This window comes from Hylobates moloch, unplaced genomic scaffold, assembly GCF_009828535.3.
Source record: "Hylobates moloch isolate HMO894 unplaced genomic scaffold, HMol_V3 SCAFFOLD_7, whole genome shotgun sequence".
Taxonomy (NCBI): domain Eukaryota; kingdom Metazoa; phylum Chordata; class Mammalia; order Primates; family Hylobatidae; genus Hylobates; species Hylobates moloch.
In genome coordinates, this window is record NW_026652282.1 from 133,753,177 (window position 1) to 133,769,020 (window position 15,844).

At 55.5% G+C, this 15,844-nt stretch overlaps 2 protein-coding genes and 1 non-coding gene across 6 annotated transcripts; 1 reads left to right on the forward strand and 2 right to left on the reverse strand.

Moving 5' to 3' along the window:
• Positions 1 to 335: 335 nt before the first annotated feature.
• On the forward strand, positions 336 to 3,703 carry DNASE1L1 (deoxyribonuclease 1 like 1). 2 transcript variants are annotated; one of them, XM_032757856.2, is made up of 7 exons: positions 336 to 561; positions 912 to 1,000; positions 1,081 to 1,167; positions 2,365 to 2,465; positions 2,606 to 2,718; positions 2,797 to 3,045; positions 3,146 to 3,703. In XM_032757856.2, the coding sequence occupies exons 1-7, from the start codon at positions 427 to 429 to the stop codon at positions 3,278 to 3,280; spliced, it is 909 nt and encodes a 302-aa protein (XP_032613747.1). In that variant the 5' UTR covers positions 336 to 426; the 3' UTR covers positions 3,281 to 3,703. The 2 variants fall into 2 exon arrangements, with proteins under 2 accessions (XP_032613747.1, XP_032613748.1); XM_032757857.2 differs by having other exon boundaries at positions 343 to 561; positions 1,081 to 1,149.
• Positions 3,654 to 7,642, reverse strand: RPL10 (ribosomal protein L10). 3 transcript variants are annotated; one of them, XM_058441628.1, is made up of 6 exons: positions 7,476 to 7,642; positions 6,620 to 6,678; positions 6,420 to 6,527; positions 6,078 to 6,216; positions 5,381 to 5,543; positions 3,654 to 5,301 (listed from the first exon to the last, which is right to left on the reverse strand). In XM_058441628.1, exons 1-6 carry the CDS (start codon positions 7,496 to 7,498, stop codon positions 5,149 to 5,151), a joined length of 645 nt encoding a protein of 214 aa, XP_058297611.1. In that variant the 5' UTR covers positions 7,499 to 7,642; the 3' UTR covers positions 3,654 to 5,148. The 3 variants fall into 3 exon arrangements, with proteins under 3 accessions (XP_058297611.1, XP_058297612.1, XP_058297613.1); XM_058441629.1 differs by lacking the exon at positions 5,381 to 5,543 and having other exon boundaries at positions 4,965 to 5,301; positions 7,476 to 7,638; XM_058441630.1 differs by lacking the exon at positions 3,654 to 5,301 and having other exon boundaries at positions 5,424 to 5,532; positions 7,476 to 7,641.
• Positions 5,592 to 5,726, reverse strand: LOC116812343 (small nucleolar RNA SNORA70). The gene has a single exon (XR_004370647.1). It is a non-coding gene; the product is annotated as a small nucleolar RNA SNORA70 (small nucleolar RNA).
• Positions 7,643 to 15,844: the final 8,202 nt, after the last annotated feature.

A 15,844-nucleotide genomic window follows, 5' to 3' on the forward strand; every position in this document is an offset into this window, starting at 1 on the left:
AAAACAAAACAAAAGAAATTCTGACATATGCTCCAACATGAATGACCCTTGAGGACATTTTGCTCAGTGAAATGAGCCAGTCACAAAAAGACAAATACTGTAGGATTTCACTTTTTTTTGAGATGGAGTCTCATTGTCGCCCAGGCTGGAGTGCAGTGGTGCGATCTTGGCTTGATCTTGACAGAGCGAGACTCTGGCTCAAAAACAATTTTTTGTTGTTGTTGAGACAGAGTCTCACTCTGTCACCCAGGCTGGAGTGCAGTGGTATGATCTCGGGAGGTCACTGGGAGGCTGGTGCTGGGCAGCAGCTAGTGCAACTTTCTCTGTTCCATATTTCAGCACTCCCAGAGCCAGAACTGAGCCCAGTGAGAGCGCACCCTGGGGCAGCCTGGATTCCTGGGGGGTCCCCGGCAGCCACACGCAGCCATGCACTACCCAACTGCACTCCTCTTCCTCATCCTGGCCAGTGGGGCCCAGGCCTTTCGCATCTGCGCCTTCAATGCCCAGCGGCTGACGCTGGCCAAGGTGGCCAGGGAGCAGGTGATGGACACCTTAGTTCGGGTAAGTTCATCACTTCAGGGAAGCTGTGCCCCTGACCACCATGACCCAAAGCCCCCAGCCCTGCCTGACCAGGGGTATGTTCTAGAGAAGAGGGGACAGGAAGAGGTGTGGCACAGAGATGCAGTGCAGGCGCTTGCCTGCTGCTGGCCTCAGTCTCCCCCTCTGTGAAACAGGTGACATGTGGGTGGGATGAGTCTTCTCCTGGGTCCTTTCCAGTCCCACTGCTTTCTGTGGGCTGCAGCCAGCGAGCCTTAACACTCTTGGCCACAACAGTGCCAGTTCCCTGGGCCCACTGCCTCCTCTCAGGGCAGCTGGCACTGAGTCAGGCTGGCCTTCCTGGTGTCCCACAGATACTGGCTCGCTGTGACATCATGGTGCTGCAGGAGGTGGTGGACTCTTCTGGCAGCGCCATCCCCCTCCTGCTTCGAGAACTCAATCGGTGAGGAAGGCTCTGTGGGTCTAATCAGGGGCACACCCAGAGCCTTGAGGCCCTGACCCCGCCTCCCCTTTTCTTGGCAGATTTGATGGCTCTGGGCCCTACAGCACCCTGAGCAGCCCCCAGCTGGGGCGCAGCACCTACATGGAGACGTACGTGTACTTCTATCGGTGAGCACGGAGCTGGCAGCGCAGCAGGGTGGGGGGCGGTCCTGGCCCTACTGTGAGGTAGGCTCATTAGTCCCTGGGGCCACAGGCCCCCCATCCTGGGACAGCCTCACCTGCTTTGCATGCTTTCTCTTCTCAACACCTTTTATTCTGAGCTCTTCCCATCCTCGACCCCCGCCAGAGTGTCCATAGAGCAGGAGGCCTTCCTTCTGTAAGCACAAATGTGGGGTCCCTCCTCCTCTCTCCTGTGGGAGCTGCTGGGGCTCAGGGTGTGGCTGGCCCCCTCTGTGAAAGTGTCCAGCAAGGGCTGCAGCTCCTGGGAAGAGGCTCTGTGGGGACCACTTATGGGCCTTGGGTAGACCTGATCTTCTAAGTCCCTGGGAGGACAGGCTGGCAGGGAGCCCTTTGGAGTCAGGATCCAGAGGGCAAGGGAGGCTGCAGGGAAGGAGAACTGATTCTCTATGTAAACAAAAGTATATGACATCTGGTATTTGCTCCAAAATTACTGAGTAGGCAGGGTACAGCGGCTCATGCCTGTAATCCCAACGCTTTGGGAGGCTGAAGCAGCAGGATCACTTGAACCCAGGAGTTCAAGGCTGCAGTGAGCTATGATTGTGCCACTGCACTCCAGCCTGGGCAACAGAGTGAGACCATGTCTCAAAAAAAAAAAAAAAATGAATGACATCAAAGTGTCCAAATGTCAAAATGTACTATACCCAGTCCGTGGAATATTATTCAGCCAGAAAGAGGAATGAAGCACAGACGTGCCACAGCATACGAACGAACGCGGAAAACATTGATGAGCTGATTTCATTCATATGAAATATCCAGAATAGGCAAATGTACAAGATAGAGAACAGATTAATGGTCGCAAGGGCTGGGGGAGGGGAGAATGGAGAGTAACTGGTAATGGATATTATGTTTTTATTAGGGGTAATGGATACCAATGTTTTAAAATTGATTGTAGCAATAGTTGCACAGCTTTATGAATGTACAAAAAAACCGTGTTGTATACTTGAAGCAGGTGAATTTTATGGCATATGAATTATGTCTGATTTTTTAAAGTTCTAGAGACAGGTTGGGAGGGCTGTGCCCACATTGCCGCTGTTAGTGGAGGGCCCCTCCCTGAGCGCCGTTTGGCACTTGCAAGCCAAAATCAAAGACGTGGGGCCACTGCTGCCCATCCCTTGGTCCTCCCAGGTCACACAAAACACAGGTCCTGAGTTCCTACGTGTACAACGACGAGGATGATGTCTTTGCCCGGGAGCCATTTGTGGCCCAGTTCTCTTTGCCCAGCAATGGTAGGAAGGGAAGGGTGGGCTTGGTATGTGGGAGCAGAAGGGGAGTTCTGGCTGGCTCCACTGGGGGCTTCCTCACCCAGAGGGGCTAGGGGGAGAAGGTCCAGGAGTGGATGGCAGCCCTCAGTCCCTGGGCCTTGCAGTCCTTCCCAGCCTGGTGTTGGTGCCACTGCACACCACTCCTAAGGACGCAGAGAACGAGCTGAACGCCCTCCACGATGTGTTTCTGGAGGTCTCCCGGCACTGGCAGAGCAAGGTAGGCCTGGGCAGTTTGTACAGGAGGGACAAGGATAGGGCGGCCCAGTGGCCAGCCTGATGGCTGCTGTGTCTCTAGGATGTGATCCTGCTCGGGGACTTCAATGCTGACTGCGCTTCACTGACCAAAAAGCGCCTGGACAAGCTGGAGCTGCGGACCGAACCAGGCTTCCACTGGGTGATTGCCGACGGGGAGGACACCACAGTGCGGGCCAGCACCCACTGCGCCTATGACCGCATCGTGCTGCACGGGGAGCGCTGCCGGAGTCTGCTGCACACTGCGGCCGCCTTTGACTTCCCCACGAGCTTCCAGCTCACCGAGGAGGAGGTGAAGGGATGGGGCTGACATGAGGAGGGAGGGCAGGAGCAGGGTCGCAGGGAAGCCCCTCGGCCCCAGGCACTGACGCTGCCCCACCACCCATCCCCAGGCCCTCAACATCAGTGACCACTACCCCGTGGAGGTGGAGCTGAAGCTGAGCCAGGCGCACAGCATCCAGCCTCTCAGCCTCACTGTTCTGTTGCTGCTGTCACTCCTGTCCCCTCAGCTGTGCCCTGTCGCCTGAGCGCCCCCCCTACCCCCCCAGGGCCTGCTGCCTTTTGGGACTTAAACCCCAGCCTCCCCCGTCCATCCAGCCCTGGGGCTGGGGGGGCTTCAACTACAGTTGCCCTGTGACTGCAGTCCGCCTCCACCTGCCTTTTGTTTGATTTGGCTCTTGTTCTTTGGTTGGGCTTGTGCCTAGATTAGGAGAGGAAGCCAGGGGCCCCAAGGCTGGACTCATGCCACCTGCCAGGTAGTGTAGTATCAGGAGTGGAGACAAAGTGGGCTCTGGGTTGGGGTAAGGGAAGGGAGGGCTCAGAAAGAGGAATCAAGATGTTGGATGACAAGAAGGAAAGTTACTGAGAAAACCCAGATTGGTGAGATACGACACTTGTGCAGCAGATATGCCAATGGGCCATCTTTATTGTGGATTGGTAAGAATCACCAGGAAACCATTAAGCCCCAATAGCTACAAGGAGGGTGGTTAAGCCGCTACATCAAACTCCTTCCCTGAAACCAGCAAACACCGGGAAATATTTCGGCTCATTGTAATCCGGTGAACAATGCAGTCAGGCCTGTTATAACCGCTGAGCAGCCACGCTCGCACCTCCTGGGTGCTGTTGTCTTGTGTTGGCACAGGCTTCTGCATGCCTGGTAAAGTCCAGCCAAGGCTGGTCAAGGCATCTCCACACAGAAAATCTGCACCAGTTATGTAACCTAAAAAGCTGTGTGAACCCAGGTGCCCCGGGAAAGGGGCTGTAGGACACAGCAAAATGCCAGCAGTGTGCCGGACCCCTCCCTTCCATCCTCCTCTCCAAAGAACAGAGGTCAGGAAAAACACTGGCTGGGATGCTAGAAGGGTCATGTGTTAACTATAATCACATTTATGGTTTGGAACCATCACCCCAAGGTAAAAATAAATAAATAAAAGGTATTCCCAGGTATGTTTGGCAAAAGAAAATAAAGGTAATTTAAAAACCTAAGAAATGGCTGTAAATTGGGATTACAAAAAACCAGAGGCCTTTTGGGAGCCACAGGCTGAGGGCTGGGGCCAACATACCCCAGCTCTGGGACCAAAAGCCTTTGGAGTCCTGTCCCTGGATACAGATGCTCAGGCCACCCACCTAGCACTCCTCTCATTTTTGCTGCTCCCCCAAAAGCCAGCGCTGTTCTTCAATAGTTCAGGTCAGACATCTAAGATCCCCAGGCCAAACCATGCCACGCACGTGTCTATTCCGAGGTCTTTTTGTTACAAAGGACCAAAGGTTAGCCTAGACCTTTGGTCAGGTGGTGAGGGCCCTGGGAATGCAGGCTCTAGAAGGGGTGGGGGCATGGGGCCCAGGAGGTTGCTAGAGATAGGAAATGGGGCAAATCGCAGGTGACATCAGCAGTACCTGGATGATTCCCACCAAGGAGGAATGGCTAAACCAGATGGGTGAGACCAAGCCCAATATGATGCACACGTACCCTTGCTAAATAAACGCTGCTGCTGGTCAACCTCTAGCCCACAAGCCCCTCTTGGTCCCCATGTGTTGTAATAAGCAACACAACTGTAGGCTGACCCCCAGCCTGGGATTGCAAGGCTTTGCTGCAGCTGTGCTTCATGAAAAGCACTTCAATGCTTTTCAACCTACTGCCTAGGACCTGGGGAGGTCCAAGTCAAGCTCCAGAGTAGACAACTGACAGAAGGCCACCAGTCCCAGCCCTTTGCAGGGTTTGTTGCCTCATGAGCAGGGCTGAGTTGTCAACCTGTTTCTGAAGTGAAAGGGCAATGACCCAAAGGTTCCCAGAGGAAGTTCCTTCCCTGTCAAGAATGCAGATACAAAGACATAGGTGGACAGGAAGTAGAATTTATTGGTGAGTATTAAGAGGGGGTCAGCACATTGGAAGCCCTCATGAGTGCAGGGCCCGCCACTTGTCCAGAGGGCCACGATTGGGGATGTACTTGACCCCACAGCCATCTGGAATGAGCCGCTTCTCAGCCACCATGTCTTCAAATTCATCAGCATTGAACTTGGTGAAGCCCCATTTCTTTGAGATGTGGATCTAGGGAGCAATGGAAAGAACTAAGTCAGGAGGCCTGGGGCAAAGAAAGGTGGGAGAAGCGGGCTGCAGCACTACGTACCTTCTGGCGGCCAGGAAACTTGAACTTGGCCCTGCGCAGGGCCTCAATCACATGCTCTTTGTTCTGCAGCTTGGTGCGGATGGACATGATAACTTGGCCAATGTGAACCCTGGCCACAGTGCCCTGGGGCTTTCCAAAGGCACCTCGCATGCCTGTTTGGAGCCTACATTGGGGTAGTGCAAGGTCAGAAACATGAACATCCATCGGAAAGGCCTGTCTCCAAGGTCCCTTAGAGCAACCCATACAACCAACAGGCTGCGTACACTACCAAGGAAGCTGCTGTGTGCAGCCATTGCACACTGGGCCCCCATGAGGAAAGGAACTCAGTCGGCTTAATTGGCTGCAGAGCATCCCAAGAACCACTGAAAAGGCGCCACTGGGCTCCTCTGCCAGCTTCAACTACCTGCTTGCTGGCAAGATGGTTGTCATCAAGCTAAAAGCAAAAACTACTCCCATCACAAGTGTTTCCCCTAACCCGTGGGGAAGAGCTTGCTAAGACTTACTCATGCTTTGTTTGTATCCGCAACAGTCCACAGGAAGGGGTCCTCAGTGACCACTGAAAGTCACTTGCCAGCCTGGCTTTTCTAGTAGCCATAGTGGCTGAGTCACTGGGGCCACCTCTATGCTCTTGATGAAATAATGCAAGCCTAATAATGTAGAGACTCCAACTGCCTTAAAAGGCCCAGACCAAGCTCACCTGTCAGCCCCAGCACAGGACAACATCTTGTTGATGCGGATGACGTGGAAGGGGTGGAGCCGCACCCGGATATGGAAGCCATCCTTACCACAACTTTTTACCATGTACTTATTGGCACAAATTCGGGCAGCCTCCAGGGCTAGGTAGGGAGAAGAAAAGCAGCAAAGTGAGAGAAGATAATAGAGAAACATTCACCACGACTATCTCCAGCTCGGGGGAAATGTGTTGGCTGAGTTTTGTAAGGCTCATGTTTCATCAACTCCCAATTCCAGTGCAGTGTATGTGGGTGGGGTTGAGGGAGCACGGAGGAAGGACTAGGGGTGACAAAGAATCCTGCCTTACCTTCAGAGGACAGCTGCTCATATTCATCTGACACCATGTGGCCACAGAGCGGAAACTCATCCACTTTTGCCTTCTTCCGCCCCAGGTCAAAAATGCGAATCTTGGCATCTAAAAAAGGATTGGGTAAGTGTGCAGGGGGTGTCACAGACGGACGCTGAGTCAGTAGAGCCAACCAGTGCAGGGGCTCTTCCACTACTTACCAGGGACACCTCGGCAGAAGCGAGACTTTGGGTACGGCTTGTTCTTACAATACCGGTAACTGCAGGGGAGTGAAAAAACACAGGTTAGGTGAGGTTCACAGAAAGCCCAACAGGCACTTTGCCCCTCAAGGAACAACCCAAACGAGGGACGGGAAAAGGGTGGGGAATGCACGTCCACTTCTAAACCGTTTCCATTCGGGGAAACAAACTACAAAGCAACAGTTGCCTGCTGCAACACAGAGAACACCCAAAACTAGAAACACAACAGCCACCATCTTCCGTTACTTTGCCTTACGCTTCCTATAAACACTTTGCAACAAACTTTCCTAGTTAAAAATTCTCTCTTCAAGACACTGCGTACTACAAAATCGCCGCATTATCATTGCACAGCTCAGGTCACCCAATTTAAGACTTTCGGGCACGTGGCACTAAATCCACCTCCGAGCCCAGTGGAAATGCGTCTGGCGCCCCCTGTAGGACACAGGAGGCGGCCGCACCCGTTTTTCCCGGACTGCCCTTCACGTCCGACAACGCACGCGGCACGTCGCCCGGAAATAAGACAGAGAACGCACACAAAGGCCCCAAGAACGTATCGAGCGCACGAAAATGCTGTGAGCTTGCAGGACAAAGGCAGAGATACGAGAGAACCGTCGCTTCCACACCGACACGGGAACAAAGGAACAGACAGTAATATTGCAAACTAAAAAATAGCCGAGAGGTGTAAAACATAGGGTCAGTTCCCAAGACAGGGCCGCCGTACAGGGGAGGCTCCACCCCACAATTGTTTTCAGCGGCCATAGGCACTTCTTTCCCCGCCCGTTTCCCAGCAGTGAAAGTACATGGATTCAAGACTCACCAACGGGCGGGGCGGCGGCCCATGGCGACACCAGGATCTTCAGTGGCTGCAACGAAAGAGAGAGAGTCGGAATGGAAGACGAGAACAGACCTAAAAGGTGTGAGAACCAGCAACGGCACTGCAAGAGACCACAACCGCGCTTACTCACCACACCGATGGGAAAGAGGCGCTCCTCCGCCTGCGCATGGCTTATATACGCGGTCTGTCTGCGCGCGTAAGAACCATAGAGTCCTGGCGAAGACGGGTGGACGCTCTGTCAGACGTCAGGACCATAGACGCAGCCGCATTTGGCGCTTGCGTCCGGGCGTAGCCCAGCACATGCGCAGATCAGAGAGGTGACCGGGTACCAGGGCCGCGGGCGGCCAGCTGACGAATGGGGCTTCGCCACATGGTCGCGAGAAGCCCGCTTCCGGCTGGCCATCTTGGGCGTAGAACTCTTGTCCTAGGCTTTGCCGTTAACTGTGACAGACGTATATTTCTGAGAGTGGAAAAAAGGAAAGTACCCTAGGTGGGCCTCTAGGCGACCGCGAGAGTGTCCCCGAGCTTTCACGGGTCACGGACATGCGCTCCATGCCTCCTTCTAGGCTAGAGGCCCCGGCGGTGAAGCGCCATACAGGGACCTGGGCCCGCGTTCCTTTGTCAACCCGGGAGACCGGAGGGGGAGACCCATTCCCCTACCGGAGAGGCTGGACCAGGCCTTGCTGGGAGCCATGCCCCGTATCCCCGTTTCCTGGAGACCCAGGGTTCGCGCATTGCCGCGGGCAAGAGGTCGAGGAGAAATCTCCACGGAGACTCACGGCCTGGGAAACCCGGGGGCATCACTGGCCCCGCTCCGCCCACCCTGTCCCGCACCGTCCCGACCAGCTGCGTCTCGGGCGCCGCCTCCCATGAGCCGCTCTTGCCTGGGCACCTCCCCGCCTCGCCCTTCCCACTCCACTGTGTTCAGAGTCCCTCGGGGTGCGTCTGGGGGTCGTGGGGAAGCAGGGCCGCCCCCACCCGCCCACGGGGCAGCATCCAGGGAGAGGTGCGCAGAGCGGGCGGGCGTCCTGGGGGAAGTGGCGTCTGGAGGTATCTGTCCACCATTCTGCAGGTGGGGCGCGATGGGGTAACAAAGTCTTCCCGTCCTTTGACAGGAAGGACGGGAGGAAATCCTGCTGGAGCGCACCTGTTTCCCAGGATGACATGTCGCTTTTATAAATGGCTGCAGGTCCCTTTGAGAAAAGCTTGGGACGATTTCTGGGGTGCACTTGCAGCAACGGTGCAAGGTCCTTCCCAGGGGAACCTAGCCTCCCTTTCCATCATGGGACTCTGGATCCCGGCGGCGACTTAGGTCTGGAAACTGGGTTCGAGGCTGTAACACCACTGGGGCAATACAAGTCAGGAATTGCGGGGGAGCGCGGTGGCTCACGCCTGTAATCTCAGCACTTTGAGGGGCGGAGGTGGGCGGATCACTTGACCCCAGGAATTTGAGACCAGCCTGGACAACATGGCGAAAAATCGCCTCTACAAAAATTAAAAATTGGCCGGGCGCGGTGGCTCACGCCTGTAATTCCAGCACTTTGGGAGGCCGAGGCGGGCGGATCATGAGGTCAGCAGTTCGAGACCAGCCTGGCCAACACGAGGAAACCCGGTCTCTACTAAAAATACAAAAATTAGCCGGGCATGCTGGTGGGCGCCTGTAATCCCAGCTGCTCCGGAGGCTGAGGCAGGAGAATCGCTTGAACCCGGGAGGCGGAGGTTGCAGTGAGCCGAGACCACCATTGCACTCCAGCCTGGGCGACAGAGCCAGACTCCGTCTCAAAAAAAAAAATTAAAAATTAGCCAGGCATGGCGGCACACTCTAATCCCAGCTGAGGTGGGAGGATCGCTTGAGCTCAGGAGGCAGAGATTTCTGTGAGCTGAGATCACACCACTGTACTCCAGCCTGGGCAACAGAGCAAGACTGTCTCAAAAAAATTCGTGTATGGCCGGGCGCGGTGGCTCACGCCTGTAATCCCAGCACTTTGGGAGGCCGAGGCGAGTGGATTACCTGAGGTCAGGAGTTCGAGGCCAACCTAGTCAACATGGTGAAACCCAGTCTACTAAAAATACAAAAATGAGCCGGGTGTGGTGGCACACACCTGTAATTCCAGCTACTCGGGAGGCTGAGGCAGGAGAATTGCTTGGGCCCAGACGACAGGCTGCAGTGAGTCGAGATCATGCCACTGCACTCCAGCCTGGTCTACAGAGAGAAACTATCTCAGAAAAAAAAAAAATCTGCCTACAGGGCGGGTGCAGTGGCTCACGCCTATAATCCCAGCACCTTGGGAGGCTGAGGTGGGCGGATCAGTTGAGGTCAGGAGTTGGAGACCAGCCTGGCCAACATGGTGAAACCACGTCTCTACTGAAAATACAAAAAATTAGCCGGGCATGGTGGCGCGTGCCTGTAATCCCAGCTAGCCAGGGGGCTGAGGCAGGAGAATCTGGCTTGAACCTGGGAGGTGGAGGTTGAGTGAGCCAAGATCACACCATTGCACTCCAGCCTGGGACCACAGAGCAAGACTCTTGTGTCTCAGAAAAAAAGAAAAACAAAAAAGAAATTCCAGCTACAGTCTCCTCACTCTCTAGTGGGTGTTAAAAAGAACTTTCTGTAGCCAGTTTGGGCAGAGGGAGGATACAGCCTAATCCTGGGTGCCCTAGAAGGTCGTGCAGGCTGTTCTCTGCACAAGGACACCTTCCTGGGGAGCGAGAGGGCTGAAATCCCTCCCGTGTCCTCGCCTCCAGCCAAGTACCTGCCCCAAGAGCAGAGTGCCTCTTGGTGATGTGCACCTAAGTATGCAGGGGTGGGTGGGGGCCGTGGAGCCCAGACAGGCACCAGGGAATCTTGCAGCCCTACAAGGTGGAACTGTCGGAGTTCCACCTGTTGGCTCCTCTCCCTCCTGACCTTCCCACGGGAATCCTTCCAATACATGAACCGTTGGCTCAAAGAAATTGAAGTGGGTTTCTCCATTGCTACCCTCGCCATCTAGGAGTCCATTGTCTTTTTTTTTTTTTTTCCTGAGATGGAGTTTCGCTCTTGTTGCCCAGGCTGGAGTGCAATGGCGCGATCTCGGCCCACCGCAACCTCTGCCTCCCAGGTTCAAGCGATTCTCCTGCCTCAGCCTCCCGAGTAGCTGGGATCACAGGCATGCGCCACCATGCCTGGCTTATTCCGTATTTTTAGTAGAGACAGGGTTTCTCCATGTGGGTCAGGCTGGTCTCAAACTCCTGACCTCAGGTGATCTGCCCGCCTCAGCCTCCCAATGTGCTGGAATTACAGGCGTGAGCCACCACCACGCCTGGCTTTTTTTTTTTTTTTTTAAATTGAGACAGGGTCTTGCTCTGTTGCCCAGACTGGAATGCAGTGGCACGATCAACACTCACTGCAGCCCCGAACTCCTGGGCTCCAGAGATGCTCCTGCCTCAGCCTCCCAATTAGCTGGGACTACAGGCACACGCCACCATGCCCGGATAACTTTTTTTTTCTTTTGTAGAGATGGGGCCTTGTTAGGTTGCCCAGACTGGTCTTGAACTGCTGGAGCCAAGTGATCCTCCTGCCCTAACCCCAACCCAAAGTGCTGGGATTACAGGCAGGAGCCAACGTGCCTGGCCAGACTCCATGGTCTCTTACCTGGACCAGGGCGATGGCCCCACCCAGGCCCTCAGAACTGTGGGATGAGCTGTTTGCTTATGATGACTCACCCACGAGAAACTCCCGGAAGGAAGGGACCATGTCTGGAGCACTCCAACTCCAGGCCCCAGACTGCAGGTATCCCTTGCCAACAGAGCTGAGGCCGGAGGGGAAACCATTCCTGCCGCCTGGACTAAGAATGAGATCCTCTTGAAAAAAACAATGCTGAGAAGTGGGCTCTTCCCATCACGCCACCAGAGTCCCAGGAAGCCAGGGATGTGGGTGTCTAATGGTCCCGGACAAGATGATGGGAAACTTCACGTGGAGAAGAAAATGCCCAAGAATGACTGAAACTGTCTGCAAGGTCCTGCTAAGGGAGCTGGCAGGTGCACCAAGTATGGCAAGATGCAAAGCAAGGAGCCCACTGCATTGTTCCCTGGAAGGACGAGTGCAGAGGAGACCACAGATGCCTGCGCATTTAGCGGGAGTATGGCAGTGCCATCATGGGGGAAAGGCTGTGTGTGATAAATGGTATGGAGGAGACTGACTGTCCCTTAGAAAATGGGAAAGGAGCCAGACGCGGTGGCTCACGCCTGTCACCCCAGCACTTTCGGAGGCTGAGGCGGGGGGATCACTTGAGATCAGGAGTTCAGGACCAGCCTGGCCAACATGGTGAAACCCCGTCTCCACTAAAAATACAAAAATTAGCCGGGCATGGTGGCGTGCGCCTTTAGTCCCAGCTACTCGGTAGGCTGAGGTGGGAGAATTGCTTAAACCCAGCAGGTGAATGTTGCAGTGAGCCGAGATCGTGCCACTGCACTCCAGCCTGGGTGACAAAGCGAGGCCCTGTCTCAAAAAACTAAAATACAATTGAACAAACACATTCCAAATGACACCACATTTTAAATGACCCCTTTGGGAGGGAGGGGAACAGGACTAGGAAACAGGGAAGAAGGAAAAAGCGAAAAGATACAGTTCTCCCATCTAATTTTCAGACACCTAAAAAGCTGTTAGCCCAAAAGGTGCTGGTGAGGCTGTGGGTAAACACTGAGGGTACAATGTGAGGGACGCACAGTATCAAAGTTAGGGTCTTTTGGGGAGGCAATTCCCTAGTGTCTCCTACAATTGTAAATGCAGGCCACACAAGGTGGGACACATCTGTAAAACCAGCACTTTGAGAGGCCAAGGAGGGAGGACTTGAGCCCAGGGGTTCAAGACCAGCCTGAGCAACACAGTGAGACCCTGTCTGTACAAAAAGAAGTTTTCTAAAAAAGCCAGGGATGGTGGCACACACTTGTGGTCCCAGCAGCTCAGGAGGCTGAAATAGGAAGATCACTTGAGCCCAGGAGGTTGAGGCGGTGGTGAGCTGTGATCGAGCCACTCCACTCCAGCCTGAGCGACAGACTGAGATCCTGTCTCAAAAAAAAAAAAAAAAAAAATTAATGTACATATATCTCGACCCAGCAGCAATTCCACTTACAGGTAATTATCCTAGAGAGAGATGGATGCATGTTCGAGGCTGTGTTCATAGTAAATGCAAGGTAGAAATAATAATGCTTGCCGGGCGCGGTGGCTCAAGCCTGTAATCCCAGCACTTTGGGAGGCCGAGGCGGGCGGATCACGAGGTCGGGAGATCGAGACCATCCTGGCCAACACGGTGAAACCCCGTCTCTACTAAAAATACAAAAAATTAGCCGGGCGTGTTGGCAGGCGCCTGTAGTCCCAGCTACTCGGGAGGCTGAGGCAGGAGAATGGCGTGAACCCGGGAGGCGGAGCTTGCAGTGAGCCGAGATCGCGCCACTGCACTCCAGCCTGGGGGACAGAGCAAGACTCCGTCTCAAAAAAAATAAATAAATAAATAAATAATGCTTTAAAAGTACATCAAATGGAGGCCCGGTGCAGTGGCGCATGCCTATAATCCCAGCTACTCGGGAGGCTGAGGCAGGAGAATCACTTGAGCCCAGGAGGTGGAGGTTGTGGTGAGCTGAGATCGTGCCATTGCACTCAGCCTGGGCGACAGAGTGAGACTCTATCTCAAAAACAAAAAAGTTGAAATTATAAAAAAGTTAAAAAAAAAAAAAAAAAAAAAAAAAAAAAAAAACCAGAAAATCACTACAAAATGTGTGGCATAACGGGTTTTTTTTGTTTGTTTTTTTTTTGAGACGGAGTCTCACTGTGTCACCCAGGCTGGAGTGCGGTGGTACGATCTCGGCTTGCTGCAACCTCCACCTCCCGGGTTCAAGCGATTCTTCTGCCTCAGCTTCCCGAGTAGCTGGGACTACAGGCACACGCCACCACGCCCAGCTAAATTTTGTATTTTTAGTAGAAGCGAGGTTTCACCATATTAGCCAGGCTGGTCTCGAACTCCTGACCTCGTGATCCACCCGCCTCAGCCTCCCAAAGTGCTGGGATTACAGGCGTGAGCCACCGCGCCCGGCCGCATAATGGGTCTTAACTTGTTTAATTATGTGGGTGATTGCACAGAAAAATAGTATAAATAACTTTATACTTTTTTATACATGGGATAACTTGCTTCAAGTTATTTCAAAAACTTTTTTTTTTTTTTTGAGACAGAATCTTGCTCTATCACCCAGGCTGGAGTGCCGGTGGTGCGATCTCGGCTCAGTGCAACCTCTGCCTCCTGGGTTCAAGCGATTCTCCTGCCTCAGCCTCCTGAGTAGTTGGGATTATAGGCGAGGGCGCCACCACGCCCGGCTAATTCTGTATTTGTATTAGAGACGGAGTTTCACTGTGTTGGTCAGGCTGGTCTCAAACTCCTGACCTCAAACGATCCACCCGCCTCGGCCTCCCAAAGTGCTGGGATCACAGACGTGAGCCACCGCGCCCGGCCTCAAACACCTCTCAGTGATTCGCTTGAGTATGTGTCAAGGGATGCACAGGCCACCCTGAAGACCTTGGTGGTTTCTATTGAAACTACACATCAAGCCAGGCGCGGCGGCCAGTGCTCGGTGCCCAGAATCCCAGCACTTTGTGAGGCTGGGGTGGATCACCTGAGCCCAGGAATCCCAGACCAACCTGGGCGAAAAAGCGAGACCCCATCTCTACAAAAAGTAAAAAATTAGCCGGACATGGTGGTGGCGTGCGCCTGTAGTCCCAGCTACATGGAAGGCTGAGGCTGGAGGTTGAAGCCCTCGCTGGGGTGGAGAGGTCAAGGTTGTAGTGAGCCCTCATCGCGCCACTGCACTCTAGACTGGGCACAGAGTGAGACCCTGACTCAAAAAGAAAGAAAAGGAAAGAGAGAAGGAAAGAGAGAAAGAAAGAAAGAAAGAAAGAAAGAAAGAAAGAAAGAAAGAAAGAAAGAGAGAGAGAGAGAGAGAGAGAGAGAGAGAAAGAAAGAGAATTACAAATAAAGCTACACATCCACTTCTACACTTCTGCGTGGACTCGAGCCTTCAAGATGGGCGTGGCAACCCGATGACAGGAAACCCTACACGTGCGTGCTCCCAGCAGGCTCCTCCGTGAGGGCCACCGGCCACGGGAAACCACGACCTTGTCCCTCACCAGGAAAAGCTCAGCCTGCGGCTGCGCGAGCGTGGACCGTTCCGTGGCCATGAGCGGGAAGAACCGCGGGCTCCCGCCAAGGGCTGGGATGGATCTCGCGGGCGGGAGGCGGAGGGTACTCGGCCCACCCCAGCGGAGGACACCGCGTGGGTCCGCTGAGATAACGCTCCGCGGCGATGGACTCCGTGACTCCCTGGCTGCGCTGCACCGCGGGAGGGAGGGGCTGCGTCTACTGCGGGGCCACGAGAGGGAGGGGCCGGGGCCGGGGCGGGACAGGAACCCGCGCAAGCGCGGAAGTGCCCACGGCCGCGCCCTCCCGCGCGCACCGCGGCGACACCCGGGCAGCCCTCGGAGGGCGCGGACGTCGCGCCGCGCTCCCGGGGCGCCTCAGTTGCGCCCACGGTCGACGCCCCGGCAGCAGCGGGCAGGTGCCACGACCTCCGGACGTTTCTCGCCCCTCCTCGGGAATGGAACGCTTAGAGAAGCGCAGGTCCACACCCAAAACACAAGGCGGCACTGTTGCGTGTGCACCGGCGACTCTGCGGCCAGCGCCCTGGGTCTCGCCCCGGGAACGCCTAGGAGCCTGAGAGCGCCGCGCCCCACCCGGCAGGGCCGCAGCGGCGCGCACGCGACGGGGTGTCGTCCATTGGGCAGCAGGAGCGTCAGTCAAGGGCAAGGGGCGGGAATTCCGTGGAATCTGAGCATGGTCATTGGCGAGGACAGGCGAAGAGGAGGACGGATAGGCGGGGCGGGGCGGGGCTTCCGGTGGGCGCCTGGAGCTTATGAGGAGCGACCGAAGCGGAGGCGGGGAGCGAGGCAGCTGCGGGCTCCGGCGGGTGGAGACGAGGGCTGTCCCTCCACGCCCCGCCCCGCCACGCCCCCGCCCACGCCCCGGCACCGCCTTCTGCGCCTGCGAGTCCTGGGCCGGCCTTGCGGGGCATGCGCCGAGTCCCCTTCGTCTGCAGACCGGTGGTCACTGTCCTCCCCCGGGGGCGAGGCGGACAGGCGTCCCCTGAGATCAGGGCCCGGGAAGCCCCGTGAGCCGCTCTCGCCTCGGCGCCGTCGAAGGGCCGCCCCGCCCTTCCCACTCCACTGTGCTGCGAAAGTGCCTCGGGGCGCGTCTGGGGGGTCGTGGGGAAGCAGGGCCGCCCCCACCCGCCCACCCGGCAGCGTCCAGGGAGAGGTGGGCAGAGCGGGG

Coding starts and splice junctions, on each gene's coding strand:
- DNASE1L1 (XM_032757856.2), top strand. CDS start 427: ATGCACTACCCAACTGCACTCCTCTTCCTCATCCTGGCCAGTGGGGCC. Junction 1,001..1,080: donor CTGCTTCGAGAACTCAATCG/GTGAGGAAGGCT, acceptor TTTTCTTGGCAG/ATTTGATGGCTCTGGGCCCT. Junction 2,466..2,605: donor GTTCTCTTTGCCCAGCAATG/GTAGGAAGGGAA, acceptor TGGGCCTTGCAG/TCCTTCCCAGCCTGGTGTTG.
- RPL10 (XM_058441629.1), bottom strand. CDS start 7,498: ATGGGCCGCCGCCCCGCCCGTTG. Junction 6,679..7,475: donor GGCCGCCGCCCCGCCCGTTG/GTGAGTCTTGAA, acceptor ACTCCCCTGCAG/TTACCGGTATTGTAAGAACA. Junction 5,302..6,077: donor TCCTGTGCTGGGGCTGACAG/GTGAGCTTGGTC, acceptor ATTGCTCCCTAG/ATCCACATCTCAAAGAAATG.